This window comes from Lottia gigantea (genome assembly GCF_000327385.1).
Source record: "Lottia gigantea unplaced genomic scaffold LOTGIsca_112, whole genome shotgun sequence".
NCBI classification, from domain to species: Eukaryota; Metazoa; Mollusca; class Gastropoda; family Lottiidae; genus Lottia; species Lottia gigantea.
Window position 1 is genome coordinate 368241 of NW_008707048.1, and position 19061 is coordinate 387301.

The 19061-nt window shown below is 31.5% G+C and overlaps 2 protein-coding genes across 2 annotated transcripts; one reads left to right on the forward strand and one right to left on the reverse strand.

Moving 5' to 3' along the window:
* Window positions 1-516: 516 nt before the first annotated feature.
* On the reverse strand, window positions 517-14810 carry LOTGIDRAFT_180087 (hypothetical protein; the record flags this gene model as incomplete). Its single annotated transcript, XM_009047454.1, has 15 exons — window positions 517-547; window positions 878-879; window positions 5064-5137; window positions 5642-5764; window positions 6092-6191; window positions 6559-6793; window positions 7183-7259; window positions 8708-8711; window positions 11642-11732; window positions 12094-12097; window positions 12388-12567; window positions 13592-13738; window positions 13933-14034; window positions 14258-14259; window positions 14714-14810. 15 exons carry the CDS (start codon window positions 14808-14810, stop codon window positions 517-519), a joined length of 1269 nt encoding a protein of 422 aa, XP_009045702.1.
* Window positions 14811-15120: 310 nt separating this feature from the next.
* On the forward strand, window positions 15121-18714 carry LOTGIDRAFT_224262 (hypothetical protein). The gene is made up of 8 exons (XM_009047455.1): window positions 15121-15270; window positions 15607-15841; window positions 16089-16217; window positions 16356-16421; window positions 16578-16663; window positions 17744-17855; window positions 18192-18343; window positions 18562-18714. The coding sequence occupies exons 1-8, from the start codon at window positions 15137-15139 to the stop codon at window positions 18647-18649; spliced, it is 1002 nt and encodes a 333-aa protein (XP_009045703.1). The 5' UTR covers window positions 15121-15136; the 3' UTR covers window positions 18650-18714.
* Window positions 18715-19061: the final 347 nt, after the last annotated feature.

The window sequence follows — 19061 nt, forward strand, 5'->3', positions numbered from 1 at the left end:
CAACCACGGATAATGGTCAATTTACGATTATCAAATTTAAATCAAACTAAATTCACAAATTCGTGAGAACAGCTTAAGCTCCGCCCACATAGATACAATTGTTAAATCACCACAAAACAACAATACATAATGACTCCCCTTCAATCTTTCTGGATATCTTTCGTCATCATTGCAAGTTACCCATGGACACATCAATACCATATTGTCAGATATACACAAGTCATTAGAAACTAAATTTCTTTTATTGACACATGCTTTGTCGAATTGTGTTTGTGGGTAAAACATGGCGGCTGATTTTATGAGGATTGGTCAATATTCAGCTGTCAATCATTCTCATGGATCTGTGAATTATACAGAGAGTATACTTAAACAAAGCAAGTTATCTTACCTCTAGCCATGATTTTCCAAGATAATTACCATCTGTATGGGCTACTGATATCAATGTTTTAATAGTATCTATATTTTTAGCTTTCATCTCTGTTATAGGTGTAGCACAGGTTAATAAAGTAAATCTAGCTAAAGCCTGTACGTACGCATCTCTTTCCAACTGTAAATAGATACAAATTTTCCATTGACAATTTTTGACTTTAAGACGTCATCAAACACTTAGTTTCAGTAAAATTACTGGAACCACAGACGTCTGATTGAAAATTGGAATGTCGCAATTTGATGCTATCAGTGTCTCCAATAGACATGAAAATTTCAGAAAAACCTCTTTACAATCCCTTTAAGTATAATATATTCTGTATAGCCTTAAGATAGCTAGATGTTTAGAAGTTTTTACTAAGCACCACTCAGACAATGACTGGCATATATTGCTTAGTCAACTAGTCCATTTTTTTCTGAGGCTAATTTCAGACATAAATAGAAGACTAACCTCTGCATGAAATATACAAGCAATACGTATAGCACATCTAATACCATCTAAACAATATGTAGCTATATAGGAATCATCACTATCTTGTAATCCAATACTAAAAGCTGCCAAAAATGGTGTCCACGCCATCTGTAACAAAATTTACATGATTTATATTATGGAGGTGCTTGATTGGCGAGTTTGAGTTTCATTACATCAACTGGAAGTTGAAACCGGGTCGAAAAATTTGGAGGTATTATCTCGACATTTGCGGGGAATGAACCCCAGACCTTCAGGTTAGCTAGCAGAACTCTAACTCACTGAGCTACTGCGACTACCTGGCCAGAACCTGTTCCGAATTCATTAATCAAGGGCCACCTATATTGATTTTCTATCCAAGATGGTGAATATTATGGTGATATTGATGAATGTAACTCTGCTACAAATCAAACTTGGTGTCTATTTCCAGGTTAATGGGACTTATTTGCATGGACTGTCTATAAAATATGTAGTACACTTACTCTAAACATAGGTCTAACATGTTCTAAATGACTGGCTACAGTAAAATTAGATTTAACATGACTAACACTTTCCATTAGGGCTTTAGCAGCCTGAGCCATGTTCTCCATCTCCGTATTATATAACAATCTTCTTTGTTTATCACTAGTTATATCTTCTACAAAAATATTCAAATCATCCAATCAAAATAAAGAAATCATTCCAATATGATTTTTTTAACGAAGGACCTCGAATATTTACAGAATATATCAGTGGGACCTTCAGACGCGCATCACTGACAGGACGAACTTTTAATCTGAGGTTTAAACTTAAATCCTATGGAAAAATTCAGAATTTCAGATTTCCATTACACTCAATATACATTTTATTTTCTCAAGCAAACAACTAGATGCTAATTCTATTTAAGGCCTCTCTGACTTGCATCACTGACAGGGGGAAACTGGGTTGAAAAATCACCTGCCAAACTTGCTGTGCTTCAAAAATAGTAGGTGCAAACAGGATTCAAAATTGCGGGGGAAGGAAATAGATGAAAAAATTTTTAATGTGACATATTCTGCTTCTGTATCATTCGATTGAGGGCAAAAATGGGACAGACAGAACAAGTTCACTTTGAGTGCCACCCTGATTTTAAAGCTTTGATATCAATTTCTTCATCCTATCACAGGCAGTAAGAACAGTAAAACAAACTCACTAGCTGATTTACTTGGTTTTTGACTAGATGTTGTTTTCATTTTGATTTCATGATCAGCTATTTCATCATATATAGCTATAAGATAATCTTCAGGTAAATCTTTACTATCATTAATACCTCTATTCATACGTATATATTGTTCTTTAGTCATCTTATGTTCTCGTTTTATCTACAAGATACATCAATATAACATTATATATATATCATATTAGAATCAGAATAAATTCTTTTTTTGCACCAGTAGTAGGGCTGGGTGATATACCGTTATCACCATAAATACCAGTATAGAAATTTATATTGTTAAAAATATCGCCTGATTAAAAAATACCCAAATATCCCCATATCGTGATATATGGTGGCTATCATGATATATCATCAAATTTTTGTCCATATAAGATCATCTACACAATTCTAAGTAACTTAATATTTGAAACAGACGTTTTTTTCATGATATTCAAGACCTGGAGTGTTTTTAAGGATTATTTATTGTTTTATTTATTTGTTGTTACATTTAAAATTTCTAGATCATAATTTTGTTTCAAAAACCAGTGAAAAAAAAACTTATATATATACCCATATCGTGATATATATACCCATATCGTGATATATTAATCGTACTTAATATGGTGATATCAACTTGAACCAATATCACCCAGCCCCAACCAGTAGGTATAATATATCAGTGCCTTTTTAAATTTACCTTACCACGCATATTAGAGGAATATGTATATAAATTATTCAGATGCAGAAATCTTAATTTGGAGTTCCATTCATGAAATTAAATAACTTGTATCTATAAATTATCTTGTTTGTAAGTAGTCTAACCTGATGACTATGTAAGTCTGTTGTTAACATTATAATAGAATAAGCTAATACGTAGGCTGTATCGGCACTAGCAAACAATTCATTACTGAAATACAAGATACAAAATAAGTCATCATTAAAGTTAGCTGCCATAGAAGAAATATTATTTCCAAAAGTCTCGCTTTTTGGTGCTTTCAATAGTAACATTTTCAGATTTAGGAACTTCACACTTTGGACCAAATGATGCAAATAGAATCTACAATTTTTTTCGAAACAAAAACTACAAAATAAATAAGGTTAAGATAGATCCTTAGTTGATGCCAGTTTAGCAGTATATACTTACTTTTGGTTACATTTACAATATCTAGAAGCAAATTTTTCCATCAATCGATCAATTTTCTGAGCTTCACCAGGTAATCTAAAACCTTCTAGAAACTTTCTTAAACCAGATACAAAATCCATTTCACTGAAGTTAATTTGATCTATATAGGCATACATAACTTCTTTGTTGAACCTGTTTTTTAAAAAAAGATCAATCGGTTAGTTTAAAATCCTCATAAATTCTGACTCTATCTAAATGCTATCTCTCTAAAGTACCTATTGAAATCAAAGATGATTGATTTTATTAAACTTTAACTATATACAGCCTTGTAGTCCAATATATTATATAAGATGATCTCTACTTACATTTCATTTTCTCCTAAGAAATCACCGATAGCAGTCTGCAAAAAAAAAAAAATTCTGCAAAAACATTTTCAGAGGTAAATGAAATATTTCATTGCATAATATGGGGTAATATACAAGGTGGATGCAATTTATGACTTTTATCAAAGGCTAAAATGTCAACATTCAATAAATGCTGACGAAAAAATCTGACCACGTATCCTCGAAACGATCTTAGCACTAGGATGTCCTAGGTTCTTATCTTCTAACATTGATTCTAGGACATCCTAGCGCTACGATTGTTTCGAAAATATGTGGCCTGGTTCCATCAACTTAAGTCAAATTCTGGCATTTTTGGCAGAAATTACCTTATCTAATCTCTCTTCTGAATGTAAGAATTCTGCTATATCATCATGTGATTTACCCAGCATTCCTTGTTCTTGTAAATATGTTATACCTCTCATTGGCTTTTTATGGAACCTTAAAAACAAGATAAAAAATCGTTTTTGGTTTTAGGCACAAGTCAAATTCATTAGAAATATCTAGGAAATGGTAAAGAATACTTTTTAATCAAAAATATTCAGATAATAAAAATCCATACAAGCAAGAAAATTCTGTCAATCAAAACTTGTCCAAAGAACGGCAAAATCGAGAGTAAAGGTAGTATAGTGGTGGACTCCTTCAAAGAGAAATACCATCAGGTGTTTTGAAAAGAGTAAGCATGTACACATCTCATCTGGACATTTAACAAGATAAAAATTCTAATACGAGATCAAATCAAGACTTAAATGGGATGAAAAAAACACTTACAATTCAATACCATTCTCCATAATCTCTTTCTGTTGTTTAATGACTTCAAATTGTTCGGGGTTATCATATGGTGTAACAGTGATAGCTGGAGTACTATTATTACTACTTAGTGAATTAGAACTTCCATAACTATTCATAGTACCTTTACCACTATCACTATCTGTTTCTGTATAGGGTTTATTGTCTGCTCCTACAAAATAAAGTTACCACAGTAAACGTCAAGCAGGTTTCATATCTGTCAAGGTAGATGTCAAGCAGGTTTCATATCAGACATCAAGCAGGTTTCATATTTGTTAAGCAGACTTAATATTTGTCAAGCAGGTTTCATATCTGTCAAGGTAGATGTCAAGCAGGTTTCATATTTGTCAAAGTGAAGAGTCAAACTATTTCATATCTGTCAAGATGAAAGTCATGCAGGCTTCATATGTGTCAAGGTAAACATCAAGCAAGTTTCATATCTGTCAAAGTAGACGTCAAGCAGGTTTCATATCTTCAAGGGACGTCAAGCAGGTTTCATATTTGTCAAAGTGAAAAGTCAAACTATTTCATATCTGTCAAGATAAAAGTCATGCAGGCTTCATATGTGTCAAGGTAAACATCAAGCAAGTTTCATATCTGTCAAAGTAAAAAGTCAACTTGGTTTCATATTTGACAATAATATAACTTACCAAGATTAGATTGTGAATGTGGATTGATATAGAGATCTTTACTCCATTCTACCATACATTTTAATATAGATACTAAACATTCTAAACCTTTTATTCTCATACTCTTCTCTTGATTAGGTGTAGCTCCTGTTAATATAGATTATCACATTAATTATCAACAATAATTCTTCCATATATTAATAATATTATTATTGTACTAATCAGTGGTGTATCTAGATAGTGTCTGCGGAAGGGGCCAGATATGAGAGGCGTCTCTCAAAGCTGAGGCTGGAAAGGCAACAGCCCCATGAAACCAGGGGACTACCAGAGGCCTCCAGATGTCAATAGATTTCAGATGGCCTGAGATTAATTTTGAGCAATTAGAGGGCTTATTTTTTCACTTCAAAATGGGATCTATCACAGGCCTGATTAAGAGGTCATGACCCAACTCCTCCTAAACATGCTACTGGCACTAACTTAGCTCTTAGCCAATTAACGCATTCACATAGTTTACAAGGCATATCTGTAATATGTTATCATAATTCAAGAATAAGCCACTAGGCTTTTAATTTTGGAGACAAATCAAGAATAATAGCAAAAGCATCCTTCGAATTTGACCTACAGTTGTACATATGAGAGAATTGAACATACCTAGTTCCATAGCTTGTCTTCCTTGAGCTATTTTAGATAAATCATTAACCAATCTTTCAAATATATTAGCCAGAGCTAGATCACAGTCATAATTTAAATAAATATCAACCACACACTGAGCATCTGTAAATAAAAGAGTATATGTTTATTATTAGAAATGTGAAATGGGTGGCGCTCGATTGGTGAGTTCTGAACAGGTTCCGTCTCTTCCCAATCGAACAGAATGAAAGAGGATATGTCACATTAAAACTTTTTCCATCTATTTCATTCTCCACCATTTTGAATTCTTTCTGCGCTGACTATTTTTTCAGCACATGTGGAACTGAATTACATGCAGAATAGAAGACCCCAAGGAGTTTGACTTTTCTATAGCATACAGGGTCTTGGTTTTCATCCTATACAAGCAAAATTTTAAACGAGTGTAGTTGTAAAATAAAATATCTGACTTACCAGCACAAATTCTAGTTAAAGCTTGAATAACCATCCATTTATGTTCAAATGAACTACTAGGTGTCTCTAATATATATAAAAATATCTCTTTAAAAAATACCTGCAATATAAACATCAAGGTTTTATCATATTCTATTTCTTCAAGTGTGATTCGAAATCTTAGTTGAAATATTATAACCTTTATCAATATTCGACTTATTAAGTCGAGGAAGTGATTCAAAATGGTTGTGATCTACGTTCTTGTGTGTGTTATTTCAATCTAAGAATCATACGTAATTGAGTATGCTTCTCCCTACTCTTCTTCGTTTCTGTTCTACCTTTAACGTAGTCTGATTTATTTCCATGCCCACAAAACGAAGTGTAAAGTTTACTACGAGTTAATAACACCTGTCAAAGCCTTGAAGATAGGCTTTATCCGTTTAAAGGGCACATACAGAGTATAAACAAAATCAAGATAATTAACTTACCTCTATTTGCATCTTTAAATGTTGTTTAAAGTTGGACAGAAGAGTCAAGAAAATAGCTAGTGATAATTCAAATACATCAGGTACAGCACTGACGCCATTTTTAGAAAGTGCTACACATAAATACTGTTTGATAGCGTTAATAAACATTTCATTAGTTTTAAAGACTGGTCCAGCACTTTGTAATATAGATAATAATAGTTGCAATGATAGAATCTTGGACCGTAATTCATGTGATCTGAAATATATGTGGAAAATATATTACATACCCTTTATTTACAGTTTTTAAATTGTGTTTCTAAATTTTGTATGTGTATAAGGACACTGATAACATCAATTTGCACCATTCCAACTGTGGTTAATGCAATTCCAATAAAACTAAGTGTTTTATGACCTCACAAATTGCTAGTGATCAAGCATATTTTGGGATTAGTGATGTCATCAAACACTAAGTTTTAATGGCCTACAGATGTCTGCTTTAACATTGGAATAGTGCGAATTGATGCTACCAGTGTCCCTGATACACATACAATTTTTAGTAAACCACTTTTTTAATTTAAAATTACAATTCCTTTCCTACTTCGATTTGATTTCAACATTTTAAGCACACCAAACATCAAAACTTACTTTGGATCTGGTGGACCATCAGCTAATGGTTTCATTGATAATTTACATAAACTTCTAAACACCAAGAAGGCATCTTTCTGTAGAATATGACTGAATGCACCTTGCATCTGATCTTGACCTTCACCTCCAGCCTCTATATCAGTATCGTCAGGTGACATCCGTGGTAAACCTGCAATTAAATTTGAAATATTCAATCAAGTAGCACGACACATCATAACTTTTAGATAATCATATTACTGTAAACTGATTGGTTAAGAAACCATTAAATATAACAACATCAAATAAATCTGGAAAGCTTCAGCAAAACATTTCTTAAAAACATTACTAATAGAAGAAACTTTGCCATGCTGTAGAAGTTTAGAATTTAGAAAATAATACATGTACAGTGACAAGAACCATTGGTTGATGTCATTGAAGTATATAATTAAGAAAACTTATAATTTTGATGACATGGCCCTACAACTTCGTCAAAACAGTAATCTCATTGGACAATTTATAGACTGTTTTATTCTTAAACCATATTAGTTAAGCATTAGTGTTTTACTGAAACATGCCTTAAAAGGGACAAGTGCGCCATTTTTTTCACCAATAGAACCATAGTCTGAGAATCAGGGATTTTTTAGCTGAGCAAATCAGTAAGAGTGTTCACAGCTCACGGTCGAAATTAGAGCCTTCAAATCAATGTGTGTCCAGAATTATCCACGTTTGAATGTTAAATATATAAAAATAGTGAGTAAAATTCCTAGTTTGAAGTATTTTAAAGATAGCTTGCCAGGCAAGGTAACATACGCCCACTGGCAGCTGTGAGAAATGATTAAACAGTCTTTAGTGGCTACAGGGTTGCACAATATAGCTAATAGAGTGAAACGTCAAGTTAGACACGATATTTCGGTGAAAAATTATCCGATCATCACGAAAATCAATAGGGATCATCTCCATAATGAAATTGACACACAAAATAAAAATCAAAAGAATCTGTAAAAAATTGTAGCCTGTAGAGTGAGCACGAGTTGCACAATATAGCTAATAGAGAAAAACGTCAAGTCAGACACGATATTTCGGTGAAAAATTATCCGATCATCACGAAAATCAATAGGGATCATCTTCATAATGACATTGACACACAAAATAAAAATCAAAAGAATCCATAAAGAACTGTAGCCTGTAGAGTGAGCACGAGCCAAATGTGAACGGACGGACCGACGGGGTGATTACAATATACGCCCATCTTATGTGTGGGCGTATAAAAAGAAATTTTGTATGATCTGTATATTTCTAGTAGTTCTGAAGACTATTTACATATATTCAAGACTCAAATCAATCCCCCAAAATGGCGCACTAATCCCTTTTATGTCCATACCCAAAACATGTTTTGTTTTCCTGAATCTAGCTAGCAGACATCTGTCAATACAGATTTATTAAAAGATTCATATAGAGACTTGCTGTGAAAACTATTACTGATTAGCTTAACTAAAAAATTCCAGTGTCTGACACTAAGGTAAGATTGGTCAAACAGATGACAAACCTGTCTCTTTAAATTGGTAACAAACTATATTTAGTTAAATATTAAACATAATATAACCAATACATACAGGTTAATAAAAAAATCTCAAAAAAAATTGAGACTAACATTGAAATATATGTATCAGTGAAATGAAATAGGCATGTTTTGAAAACAAAATCTCACTTTTAACTTTAAGGGATTGTAAAGAGTTTTCTAAATTTTTTAACATCAATTTACGCCATTCCAACTTTAAATCAGACATCTGTGGTTCCTGCAAATCTACTTAAACTAAGCGTTTGATGACGTCACTTATTGCTAAATATGCTTTATCACATAAGGCCCTTCGCTGTAAATGACATCACCAAACACTTTGTTTTAGTGGAATAAAATAAGTGATGCTATCAGTGTCCCCATATACATAAAATATTTAGAAAACCTCTTTTCAATCTCTTTTAGATTTAACGTTGACAACATAACAGTACTATAACTAAACTTATAGATAAAAATAACATGGATATAGTTATATAGAAAATTGCTTTATAGAAGATAGAGTTCAATATCAGTTAACAACTGTCAGAGAAGGAATCTAATGTCTTGTCCCAGTCCTGTCATGTTATCACCTCCGGACTAGAATTCTCACTTACGTATGACATCATCCATTATAATTGCTATGAGAATGTTTAAGTCTGAAAGTGGCATCAGTTCAAACTTTCATGTTATGTTTTTGTTTCATTGTAGAGAAGCAGAAAGTAAGTTATTAAATATAAAAAGGGATACGGATAGCTGAAATTGAGCTCTTAAAGCTGGTTAATCTACACAACTATATCCATTTAATCTAAAGCAAGCAAATAACTAAAAGCATGATAAAGCAAAATAAAGCAAGCTAAGTTAAAAGCATAAATAAAAGATAGCAATGAAACAAATGGTATATGACCACACAGAAACTATGGTAAATTGTAAAGATACTAATGTCTTTTAAAAAACCGTTAAGATTACAGTATATCTATCATCAGACCAACTCTAGAAAGCACTTTCCATGGAATTGGAAATTTGCATCAATTAAAAGACAATCATTTGTTTCATTCATTGAAAATCAAAACATTTCTTTCAAATACCAAGTATTTTGAGATTTTCTAATTGAAATTGCTGATTTTGTGAATTTTCTCTTTTCTTTTTAATTTAAAGCTGAATTTATCACAAGCAAAAATTGTACCAACAGACTGATGAAAAGATAAAGAAAATACACTCCCATAAATAAATATGGGTCTATAAACATTGAAACCACTGTTACAATAGCTATATCAAAAAAATAAAGAGGAATTCATGTTACCTCCACCTTTAATAGGGTCTGTAGGGGAAGAAAGTGTAGAATTTGGGGGGATTTCTGTGGATTTTTTCGGGGATTTCTGTACATCACTAGATTCTATCACAGATTCTGTAGTTTGTGTTTCATCAAGTTTATCCGCATTTTTGGCTAAAAATAACGTCATAATGGTATTGATATTTTTGGAATATTACTTTAAACTTCTGTCTTCTTACTCTTTGCAAATCACATTTTACTAATTATTTTTAATATTAGCATCAATTATTTGCATTGATAGAAATATATTTTGAACCTTCAAATCCAAAAAATACATACTATTTTCAGAAAGTTTACCAAGTGTTGCAAATTTTGACTACAAATTTCTCAAAACTAAATTTCAAAATGACATGTGCATAACCAAGACTATCATTTACAAATGGTCAGTAAAATTTGATTTACCAACAAAAATCAGAAGGCAGTAAAGAATTCAAAGAGGATTCATTATTTATAGAACTTTATGAGCATACCATAGAATGCATGTAATTTTCGATTTCTCTAATACATACAATCTCTCGTTGTTCTTAAAATCAATCAAGCCCCTTGAAAAGGGTAGAGAGGATTGCCTTTTATCATACATTCAAATGAAATAAAAAATGCAAGAAAATGAAAATGACTTAAGGAAAATGTAATATGCATTAGAAATATGTTATTTATTCAACAATAACAAAGATTTAGTAAATTATAACAATAGAAACATTTAGTCCAGATCTGCAGAATTCAAATGCACAATATGATCAAGATTTAGACCAATTTATTTCAATCTGGTGCAGAATTAGATATTTTGTTTCATGCTTTTTCTTGGGGTTATTATTCTTCATGATCTGAAAAAATTCTTCTATGAATGTCTGTTAAAATTTGACTGACATTACTTTAACTTTGAATACCCAAAATTTCTCATGTATAATGTTAATCTTTTCTTGAACAGATAATTTGATTGGTTTAATATCTTACTAAGCACGAACATGTGATCATAAGAATTTTGTCAGATCACAGATGGTAAGTGATCACAATAGAAAAAAAAATAAACAAAAGATCTAGATCTTTATCTAATTATATCTAAAATAACAATCCCCGATTTCAATGCCTGTATAGAAAATCTATGTAAAATGTTTCAATAGAGTATAAATTTAAAACTGACCTTCTATAACTTGATCTATCAAATCATCTATTATGCCTTTAGCTATTTCTTCTGAGCTTTCTTCTTTCACTACATTTAACAAAACAGTTATTTAAGTATTACAGTATATTTCTAGTTTTTGGGACCATTTGAAACACAAAATATGAGCAATTCAATTTATTTTGTAGTATTAAGTAGTATAAAAACAATATAAATCTGGTTTATTAATACCTCATTCGATACCTATCTTTATTTCTTGTGTTTACAGGGTTAATGTTGTGAATTTTTATTGATATACAGGTATCGAATGTAGCATAAGTTACAATTAGTGATATTTAACCTCAAAACACATGTTCAGAATTATCCCCAGATTTGCATAGTTATCATTGCTAGCCTATATAAAGAATTTTGATGCCGTTTGATTTAGCATCATTTTGGCATTAACCATTATTTCGAAATCTAATTATTTAAACACTCACCATCAATTCCTTCATCTTTACTCTCACTACCAGATCTCTCCCTATTTTCATTGTTACTTATCTCCCTTTCAACTGACTCTTTATTTTCTGACGAATTAGAATCTTCTGCTGCTTTATTTTCATTGCTTTCTTCTAAATTTTCTTTTTTCTACAGTAACATAAAGGTTTATCAAAATCAGACAGGGTAGAATTTGTCAAACTAAGACATCTTTCTGGGTCTCAGACAATTTTGAAACACTAAATTAAAGTTCAAGGTCAGAGAATCCTTGAGTGCAAGTTGCATATATAACAGCAATTGATTAATTGCAATTTCTTGAACACATCAGTGTCGTCTGCCATTGTTTCATAGTACAGTATACAAAGGCAATTAAAAATTTGTCCCTTACGTCATCTGTTTCAGATTTCTTTTCAGCAGAATTTTCTTCAGTAACCTCTTCCTTCTTTTCACTTTCCTGTAGAAATTCATTCAGAAATCATACCTCAATATTGATATATGTCTATATATGCTGCAGAATGGCTTTGCTCTAATTACTCTTCTGTCATATGTATCACTTCCTGCAATCTATTTGCAGTTCATGACATCAGGCAATGCTCAACAAAATTCCAATTTCTCCAGATCTTTACATATGCTACACTAATGCAAAAGACTTACACATTCCAATTAATTCAACCACTACTTTAATCATGTATAACGAGTTGTATAGAGTAGTTATTATATATATAAATGAGTAAGTGTACTTACTGCTTGTGCTTCCATGCGACTAAAGATAACATTTAACATCTGAGTCAGTGTAGCTTTAGCTGTAGTCTGATTGACTAAGTTTTTACTAGCTAGATAGATGTTATAACATGTTCTAACAGTCTGTAGTACAGTACCTTCATGTATCTCACAATTATTAGATGTCACTACAGTTAATAATGCCTATAATATATAATAAATATTTCATTAGTGAATCAATTAGTCATCGTGTGTAAAAGGCCAGCAAAGTTTGTTGTAGTCTCCATTTCTTGTGATGTGTTAAGCCTGCAACCACTTTTCCAAAAGCTCCTAAATTTACTACACAAAATGTTTTTTATCTATATTCCCTTGCATCACTGACTTTCCTTCAGAAACTTTCTTTTCCATGCTGAGGACTGGACTAGTGATATATTTGCCCCCTCTCTCTTACTGCAGCTTAGTAATGTTCATTTAATAAAATGGGTGTCTTAGACGAGATGTGACAGTGCCTATTATCTTTTTTTGGAGAGCTCACATATTACTAAACTTAAAGGCTAGCGCACACGAGAGCTCCTAGCTGAGCAAAATTTCCTTTGTGCCTCTCAGCTCAGCTCGTTGCTCTTGTGTTCGCGGAGTTTACGTAAGGTTTTTTTCATTCGAGGCGTTAAGGAAATTATCTGTCGTGTTTGATAATTTTTTCCTCGAATGAAAAATACCTTACCATGTGCGCACTCGAAAGCTTTTAGCTTTCAACTTTGAACTGGGGCGCATGCGCTAGCACGTGATCAAACAAAAATGGCTGCACCCATCGGTGAATGCGAGTTTGTATCTGAAGCAGTTATCGAAGGCAAGTTAGTGGACATATGGCCGGAATATCCATAGCTTACAAGAGCTTGCAAGTATTCTTCGTAGGCGACGACGCAACAACAAAAGAAGAAGTAAAATTTCTTCATTTTCTGAATCATTCAAAGGGTTGTCAACGTCCGACATTTTGTTTAAGTAACGTGAAAATGTCACGTGCTCTAGTTATTTTTAGACGTCTATGACTCGACACCCCGTCTACGAAAGCTCTAAGCTTAGCGTGTGCGGGGGAAACCGACGAAAGCTGCGAGCTAAGCTGGGTGACACGAATGAAATTTTTCTCAGCTGGGAGCTCTCATGTGCGCTAGCCTTAAAGTAATTACTTGATTGTCTATTATGCATACTCTATACTATAAATAAAACATACCTTTATTATCTGTAGCTGAACACCTTCATCTGTTTGAGGACCATTAAAACAACCACATATAGTTTCTACAATCCTGTCTATTAATCGCTTCCCAGGGGTGGTAGTATCTGGTACATTTCCTGTCAGATGACCGTATGCTATCAATTTCTACAATATACAAAACAACCGATTTCAACTAGGATAAGTAATAGTCCTCTATTGTGTTAATACTTTTATCGCTGAATCAAATTTTACTGATTTATTTTGTGTATTGGAATTCCAACATCAAAAGTGAACACCAGTACTTAAATATCACAAAGCAAATGATTAAATTAGGAATCATAAAAGATAACACACCATACCTGTAAACAATCCAAGGCTGTATTTACAATCCTTGAACATTTTGATTGACAGGCTAGTTCAAATGGTAAGAAGTATTTATCAGCAGCCACCACACCAGGTCTCTTTGGTTGAGGTAATGCTGATGACTCATTTTCAGGTCTGTAAAGAGAAAATCGACACCTGTTATAATCCAACCACTTGAGCACACATTTTTTTTCTGGAGTGTTTGAAAACCACTTTCACAAATGGAATTTCAAATGATATACCAAAGGTTTTCAGTTTTACATGTAAACACTTGCTCATTTTCAAGATACAAACTTTGAAATTATGATAAAATATACTTACCTCTGTACCTTAGCATCATCTTTCAACTCATCTGAAATATACAAGTCAAGTAATATCAGACAAAATGCACAGTAACCAAATGAAACTAACATTTTCCATACTTAACTTTTATTAATCATCACATTAGCAAATTTTACCTTCTTTTTGGCAATAAGCAATATCATTATGACTTAAGACATATCAAGAAACGAACATGGATTTCTCGCCAATAGTTAACTGATCACTACTGCTTTATGATTAAAACAGTCTTCAGCAAACTGTCAATTTTTTATTAAGTAGAAATACCTACATAATAGCCTACAGGGGAAAGGGAATTAATTGGCTTTGAAAATCAAATTAATTAAATTCAATGCATCTGTGTCAGTGGTATAGGTTCCTGTACTTTTGACAGATCTCAATAGCAGAACACCTCAAAGGTGGGTGTGGCATGCAATCCAGGTGGTGGGGCAGACTTACCAAGTGCCACCTCACAAGCTTTTTTCAACTGAGAATGATGAGCTTTCTTGATTTCTTTATCCGATAAAATTTTCTCTAATGCTCTAGTTAAGAACATGTTTATTTCTTCGTCGAATTACGCAATCGTTAATTTGTTTTGATTACATTTTAATCAATATTGCAACCAATGACATAAATTTGTTGTCAATTTTCTTCAGCAACATCCGCCATGCTGGAAGTCACGTGATATGAACATGTCAAAAAAAAAACAAATCTTAATAAACCTAAATGATTTTCACCTTAATTCGAATAGCAATTATCATAGGATGGTTCATTATCGGAAATTTAATTTTTAGGTCATAGATAATTATATTTATTCTTCAGAGTGAAATATTTTTCTGCGAGACCTTTGTTTACCATCAGATATACTTCCGGGTTGTCAAAATGGATTCACATAATGCCCAGAAATCGTGGGAACTTGCAAATAACATCGAAACAGTTAATTCTATCGATGATATCTATCGATATGATCGTAAACAACATCAGGACATCCTTACAGCTAAGCCGTGGGAGAAAGAGTATGTCACTTTGTCGTATTTAAAGAAGAATGAGGCTATATTTAAACAAGAACCTTTACACTACAGTTTTCTTTGACTGTTGTTTAATTTTGACAGTTGAACCAAGCTTATTTCAATGTGCATGATATTCTTTGAGCTGAGCTCAATTTAAAGTCTCAATATATGTAATTAATCTAGATTCAAGTGAGAATAAGTACAAATAGTACAAAATACTGGTAGTAGTAGTAGTATGTCAATTTTTTTGTTATGTAGACACGTTTGCCATGATTAAGCTTAATTCAAATCAACTAAAGTATTGTGCCATAATTGATTTAAACAACTTTTTGTCCATTTCAGCAACCATCACTTTAAACATATTAAGATATCTGCCTTAGCGTTATTAAAGATGGTAATGCATGCTAGGTCTGGTGGAAATTTAGAAGTTATGGGATTGTTATTAGGTAAAGTAGATGGTAATACTATGATAGTTATGGATGGTGTAGCTCTGCCAGTTGAAGGTACAGAAACAAGAGTCAATGCCCAAGCTCAGGCTTATGAATATATGGCAGCTTACACTGATGCTGCAAAACAGGTAATTAATATTGTAAGCTTATATATCACCATTCAAGGTTCAACAGGAAGAAATTAGAGATTACAGATTGTCAATATGTATGCCCTATATGGACTTATATGTCAAAAATTCGGCATTTATACCCAAGAATATGTTATGGTGTTAAGTAAGCAACTGAACTTACCTTGTGTGCTAACAATACCAAATATAATGAAATAGTCCAGCTGGGAGAAGATAGAACTTAATCATTATTTATGAATATGTATAGGTAGGAAGGTTAGAGAATGCTATAGGATGGTATCACAGTCATCCTGGTTATGGTTGCTGGCTGTCTGGTATAGATGTCAATACACAGATGTTAAATCAACAATTTCAAGAACCATTTGTGGCTATTGTGGTGAGTAGTAACAAGAGCTTGAAAGGTTTATAAATTGGGATATTAAGAGGATTGCTTTGCCAATCAAAAGACAAATAAGCATTGATTGTTGTCTGGAAATTCGTCAATTTATACTAACCATATTTTATTTCTTTTCAGATTGACCCAGTAAGAACTATATCAGCTGGTAAAGTTAATATTGGAGCTTTTCGAACTTATCCTAAGGTATTATTTCAATACATTTCTTTTCAATAAAAAGTGAATGAAATTCTTTATTACTCTATAATTGATGTATTGAGCACTATTTTAACGGTGAAAATATTTTATTTAATTATTCTATTGACATTATTATTGTGTCTAATATATGTAGATAAATTTCAGGGTTATAAACCACCAGATGAAGGTCCATCTGAATATCAATCCATTCCTCTCAATAAAATAGAAGATTTTGGTGTCCACTGTAAACAGTAAGTCAAGTTTATTGTAGTCAGCATACTTATATGGAATTTCTAGTTATCAGATATTATTTGTTAGATATATTCTATTTTAACATTTACTTTATATGTTCTATTTCGGATATTATTCATTAGATATATCCTATTTTTAAATCCTATTTGTTCTATTTCAGATATTATTCATTAGATATATCCTATTTCAAATCCTATATATTCTATTTCAGATATTATTCATTAGATATATCCTATTTTAAATCCTATTTGTTCTATTTCAGATATTATTTATTAGATATATCCTATTTTTAAATCCTATATATTCTATTTCAGATATTATTCATTAGATATATCCTATTTTAAATCCTATTTGTTCTATTTCAGATATTATTCATTAGATATATCCTATTTTAAATCCTATATATTCTATTTCAGATATTATTCATTAGATGTTAAACATTTACTTTATATGTTCTATTTCAGATATTATTCATTAGATATATCCTATTTTAAATCCTATATATTCTATTTCAGATATTATTCATTAGATATATCCTATTTTAAATCCTATTTATTCTATTTCAGATATTATTCATTAGATATATCCTATTTTAAATCCTATTTGTTCTATTTCAGATATTATTCATTAGATATATCCTATTTTAAATCCTATATATTCTATTTCAGATATTATTCATTAGATATATCCTATTTTAAATCCTATTTGTTCTATTTCAGATATTATTCATTAGATATATCCTATTTCAAATCCTATATATTCTATTTCAGATATTATTCATTAGATATATCCTATTTGTTCTATTTCAGATATTATTCATTAGATATATCCTATTTGTTCTATTTCAGATATTATTCATTAGATATATCCTATTTTAAATCCTATATATTCTATTTCAGATATTATTCATTAGATATATCCTATTTTAAATCCTATTTGTTCTATTTCAGATATTATTCATTAGATATATCCTATTTCAAATCCTATATATTCTATTTCAGATATTATTCATTAGATATATCCTATTTGTTCTATTTCATATATTATTCATTAGATATATCCTATTTGTTCTATTTCAGATATTATTCATTAGATATATCCTATTTTAAGTCTGCGTTAGATTGTAAATTATTGGAATCTTTGTGGAATAAATATTGGGTCAATACACTCAGTTCATCAAGTTTACTCACAGTAAGTAAAAATTGCAATTTGCCCTGAAATGATTTTAAACCCTTTTTGATGAAGTGTTTCCTTATTACTAACATTTCTCTAAACTTGTATAACTCAAAAACTCTTTATGTGTATTGGGGACACTGAAAGCAATTATTGTGCTATTTCAATTTTCAACCAGACGTTCAGATTGGTTGCTGCAATTTCATTATTATGAAGATGTTACTACTAGCAAAATATGCTTTGTCACATAAGGGCCTTCGCGATTAGTGACGTCATCAATTACATAAAACAATTAAATTGTGCTTGCATTTAATTCATGTATAGTATGCCCATTAAATTATTTGTGTTTTTCAGAATGCTGAGTACACAACACATCAGATCTTTGATTTAGCTGATAAATTAGAACAATCTGAAGCTCAGTTAGGTCGTGGTAGTTTTATGGTTATGGGTATTGATTCACAAGAAAAGAAATCTGAAGATAAATTACTCAAAGCTAAGAAGGATGGGTAAGACAATTTTAAATTAACAAAATATTAGGGTAGTATTTATTCAAAGTCAATCTAATTTAAACTAGACCTTCTGAAAAAATAGTTAATACATTTTTATTTTATTTGCAAGTAATTTGTACAGTAGTTTAAACTTGTGGGTATCCAGTATTATTCTACAAACTATTCTAGGAATTTCTCCTACCTTGTTCTGATTGTTTATTTTCTGTTATTTTTAGATGTAAAACTACAATAGAAGCTATACATGGTTTAATGTCACAAGTTATAAAAGATAGATTGTTTAATCAAGTTCACCTGAAACCTTAATTATCTGTTGTCAATGAAAATGTTTAATGTATATAAAAGTGCTATATAAAAATCTTTTTGAGGTTATATTAAGAATCAGATTTTCCAACAACTTCATGTAAAAATAGATGCTTGTAACCTTTTAAACTAAGAAATCCCCGAGCCCTGTGTCACTAAAAATGTTATGATCAATTTTGTTCATAAATTTTACTTTTTGTGTGAGCCAGTTTCCTATTCTTTACATATTTGCAGATATAAAAACCAGGCCATAGCCAACAACTCACCCTCTGATTTTACATATTTTCATCACACTCCTTTTACCTATACTAAATTGTGATGATAACATAAATCCCAAACTCTGGCAGATAATGTTCACATCCAGGTATATATCCCATCATAAACAAGAGCAGTCCATTATTTTTTAGGTAGAATA

Coding starts and splice junctions, on each gene's coding strand:
- LOTGIDRAFT_224262 (XM_009047455.1), top strand. CDS start 15,137: ATGGATTCACATAATGCCCAGAAATCGTGGGAACTTGCAAATAACATC. Junction 15,842..16,088: donor ACACTGATGCTGCAAAACAG/GTAATTAATATT, acceptor GAATATGTATAG/GTAGGAAGGTTAGAGAATGC. Junction 17,856..18,191: donor GTTCATCAAGTTTACTCACA/GTAAGTAAAAAT, acceptor TGTGTTTTTCAG/AATGCTGAGTACACAACACA.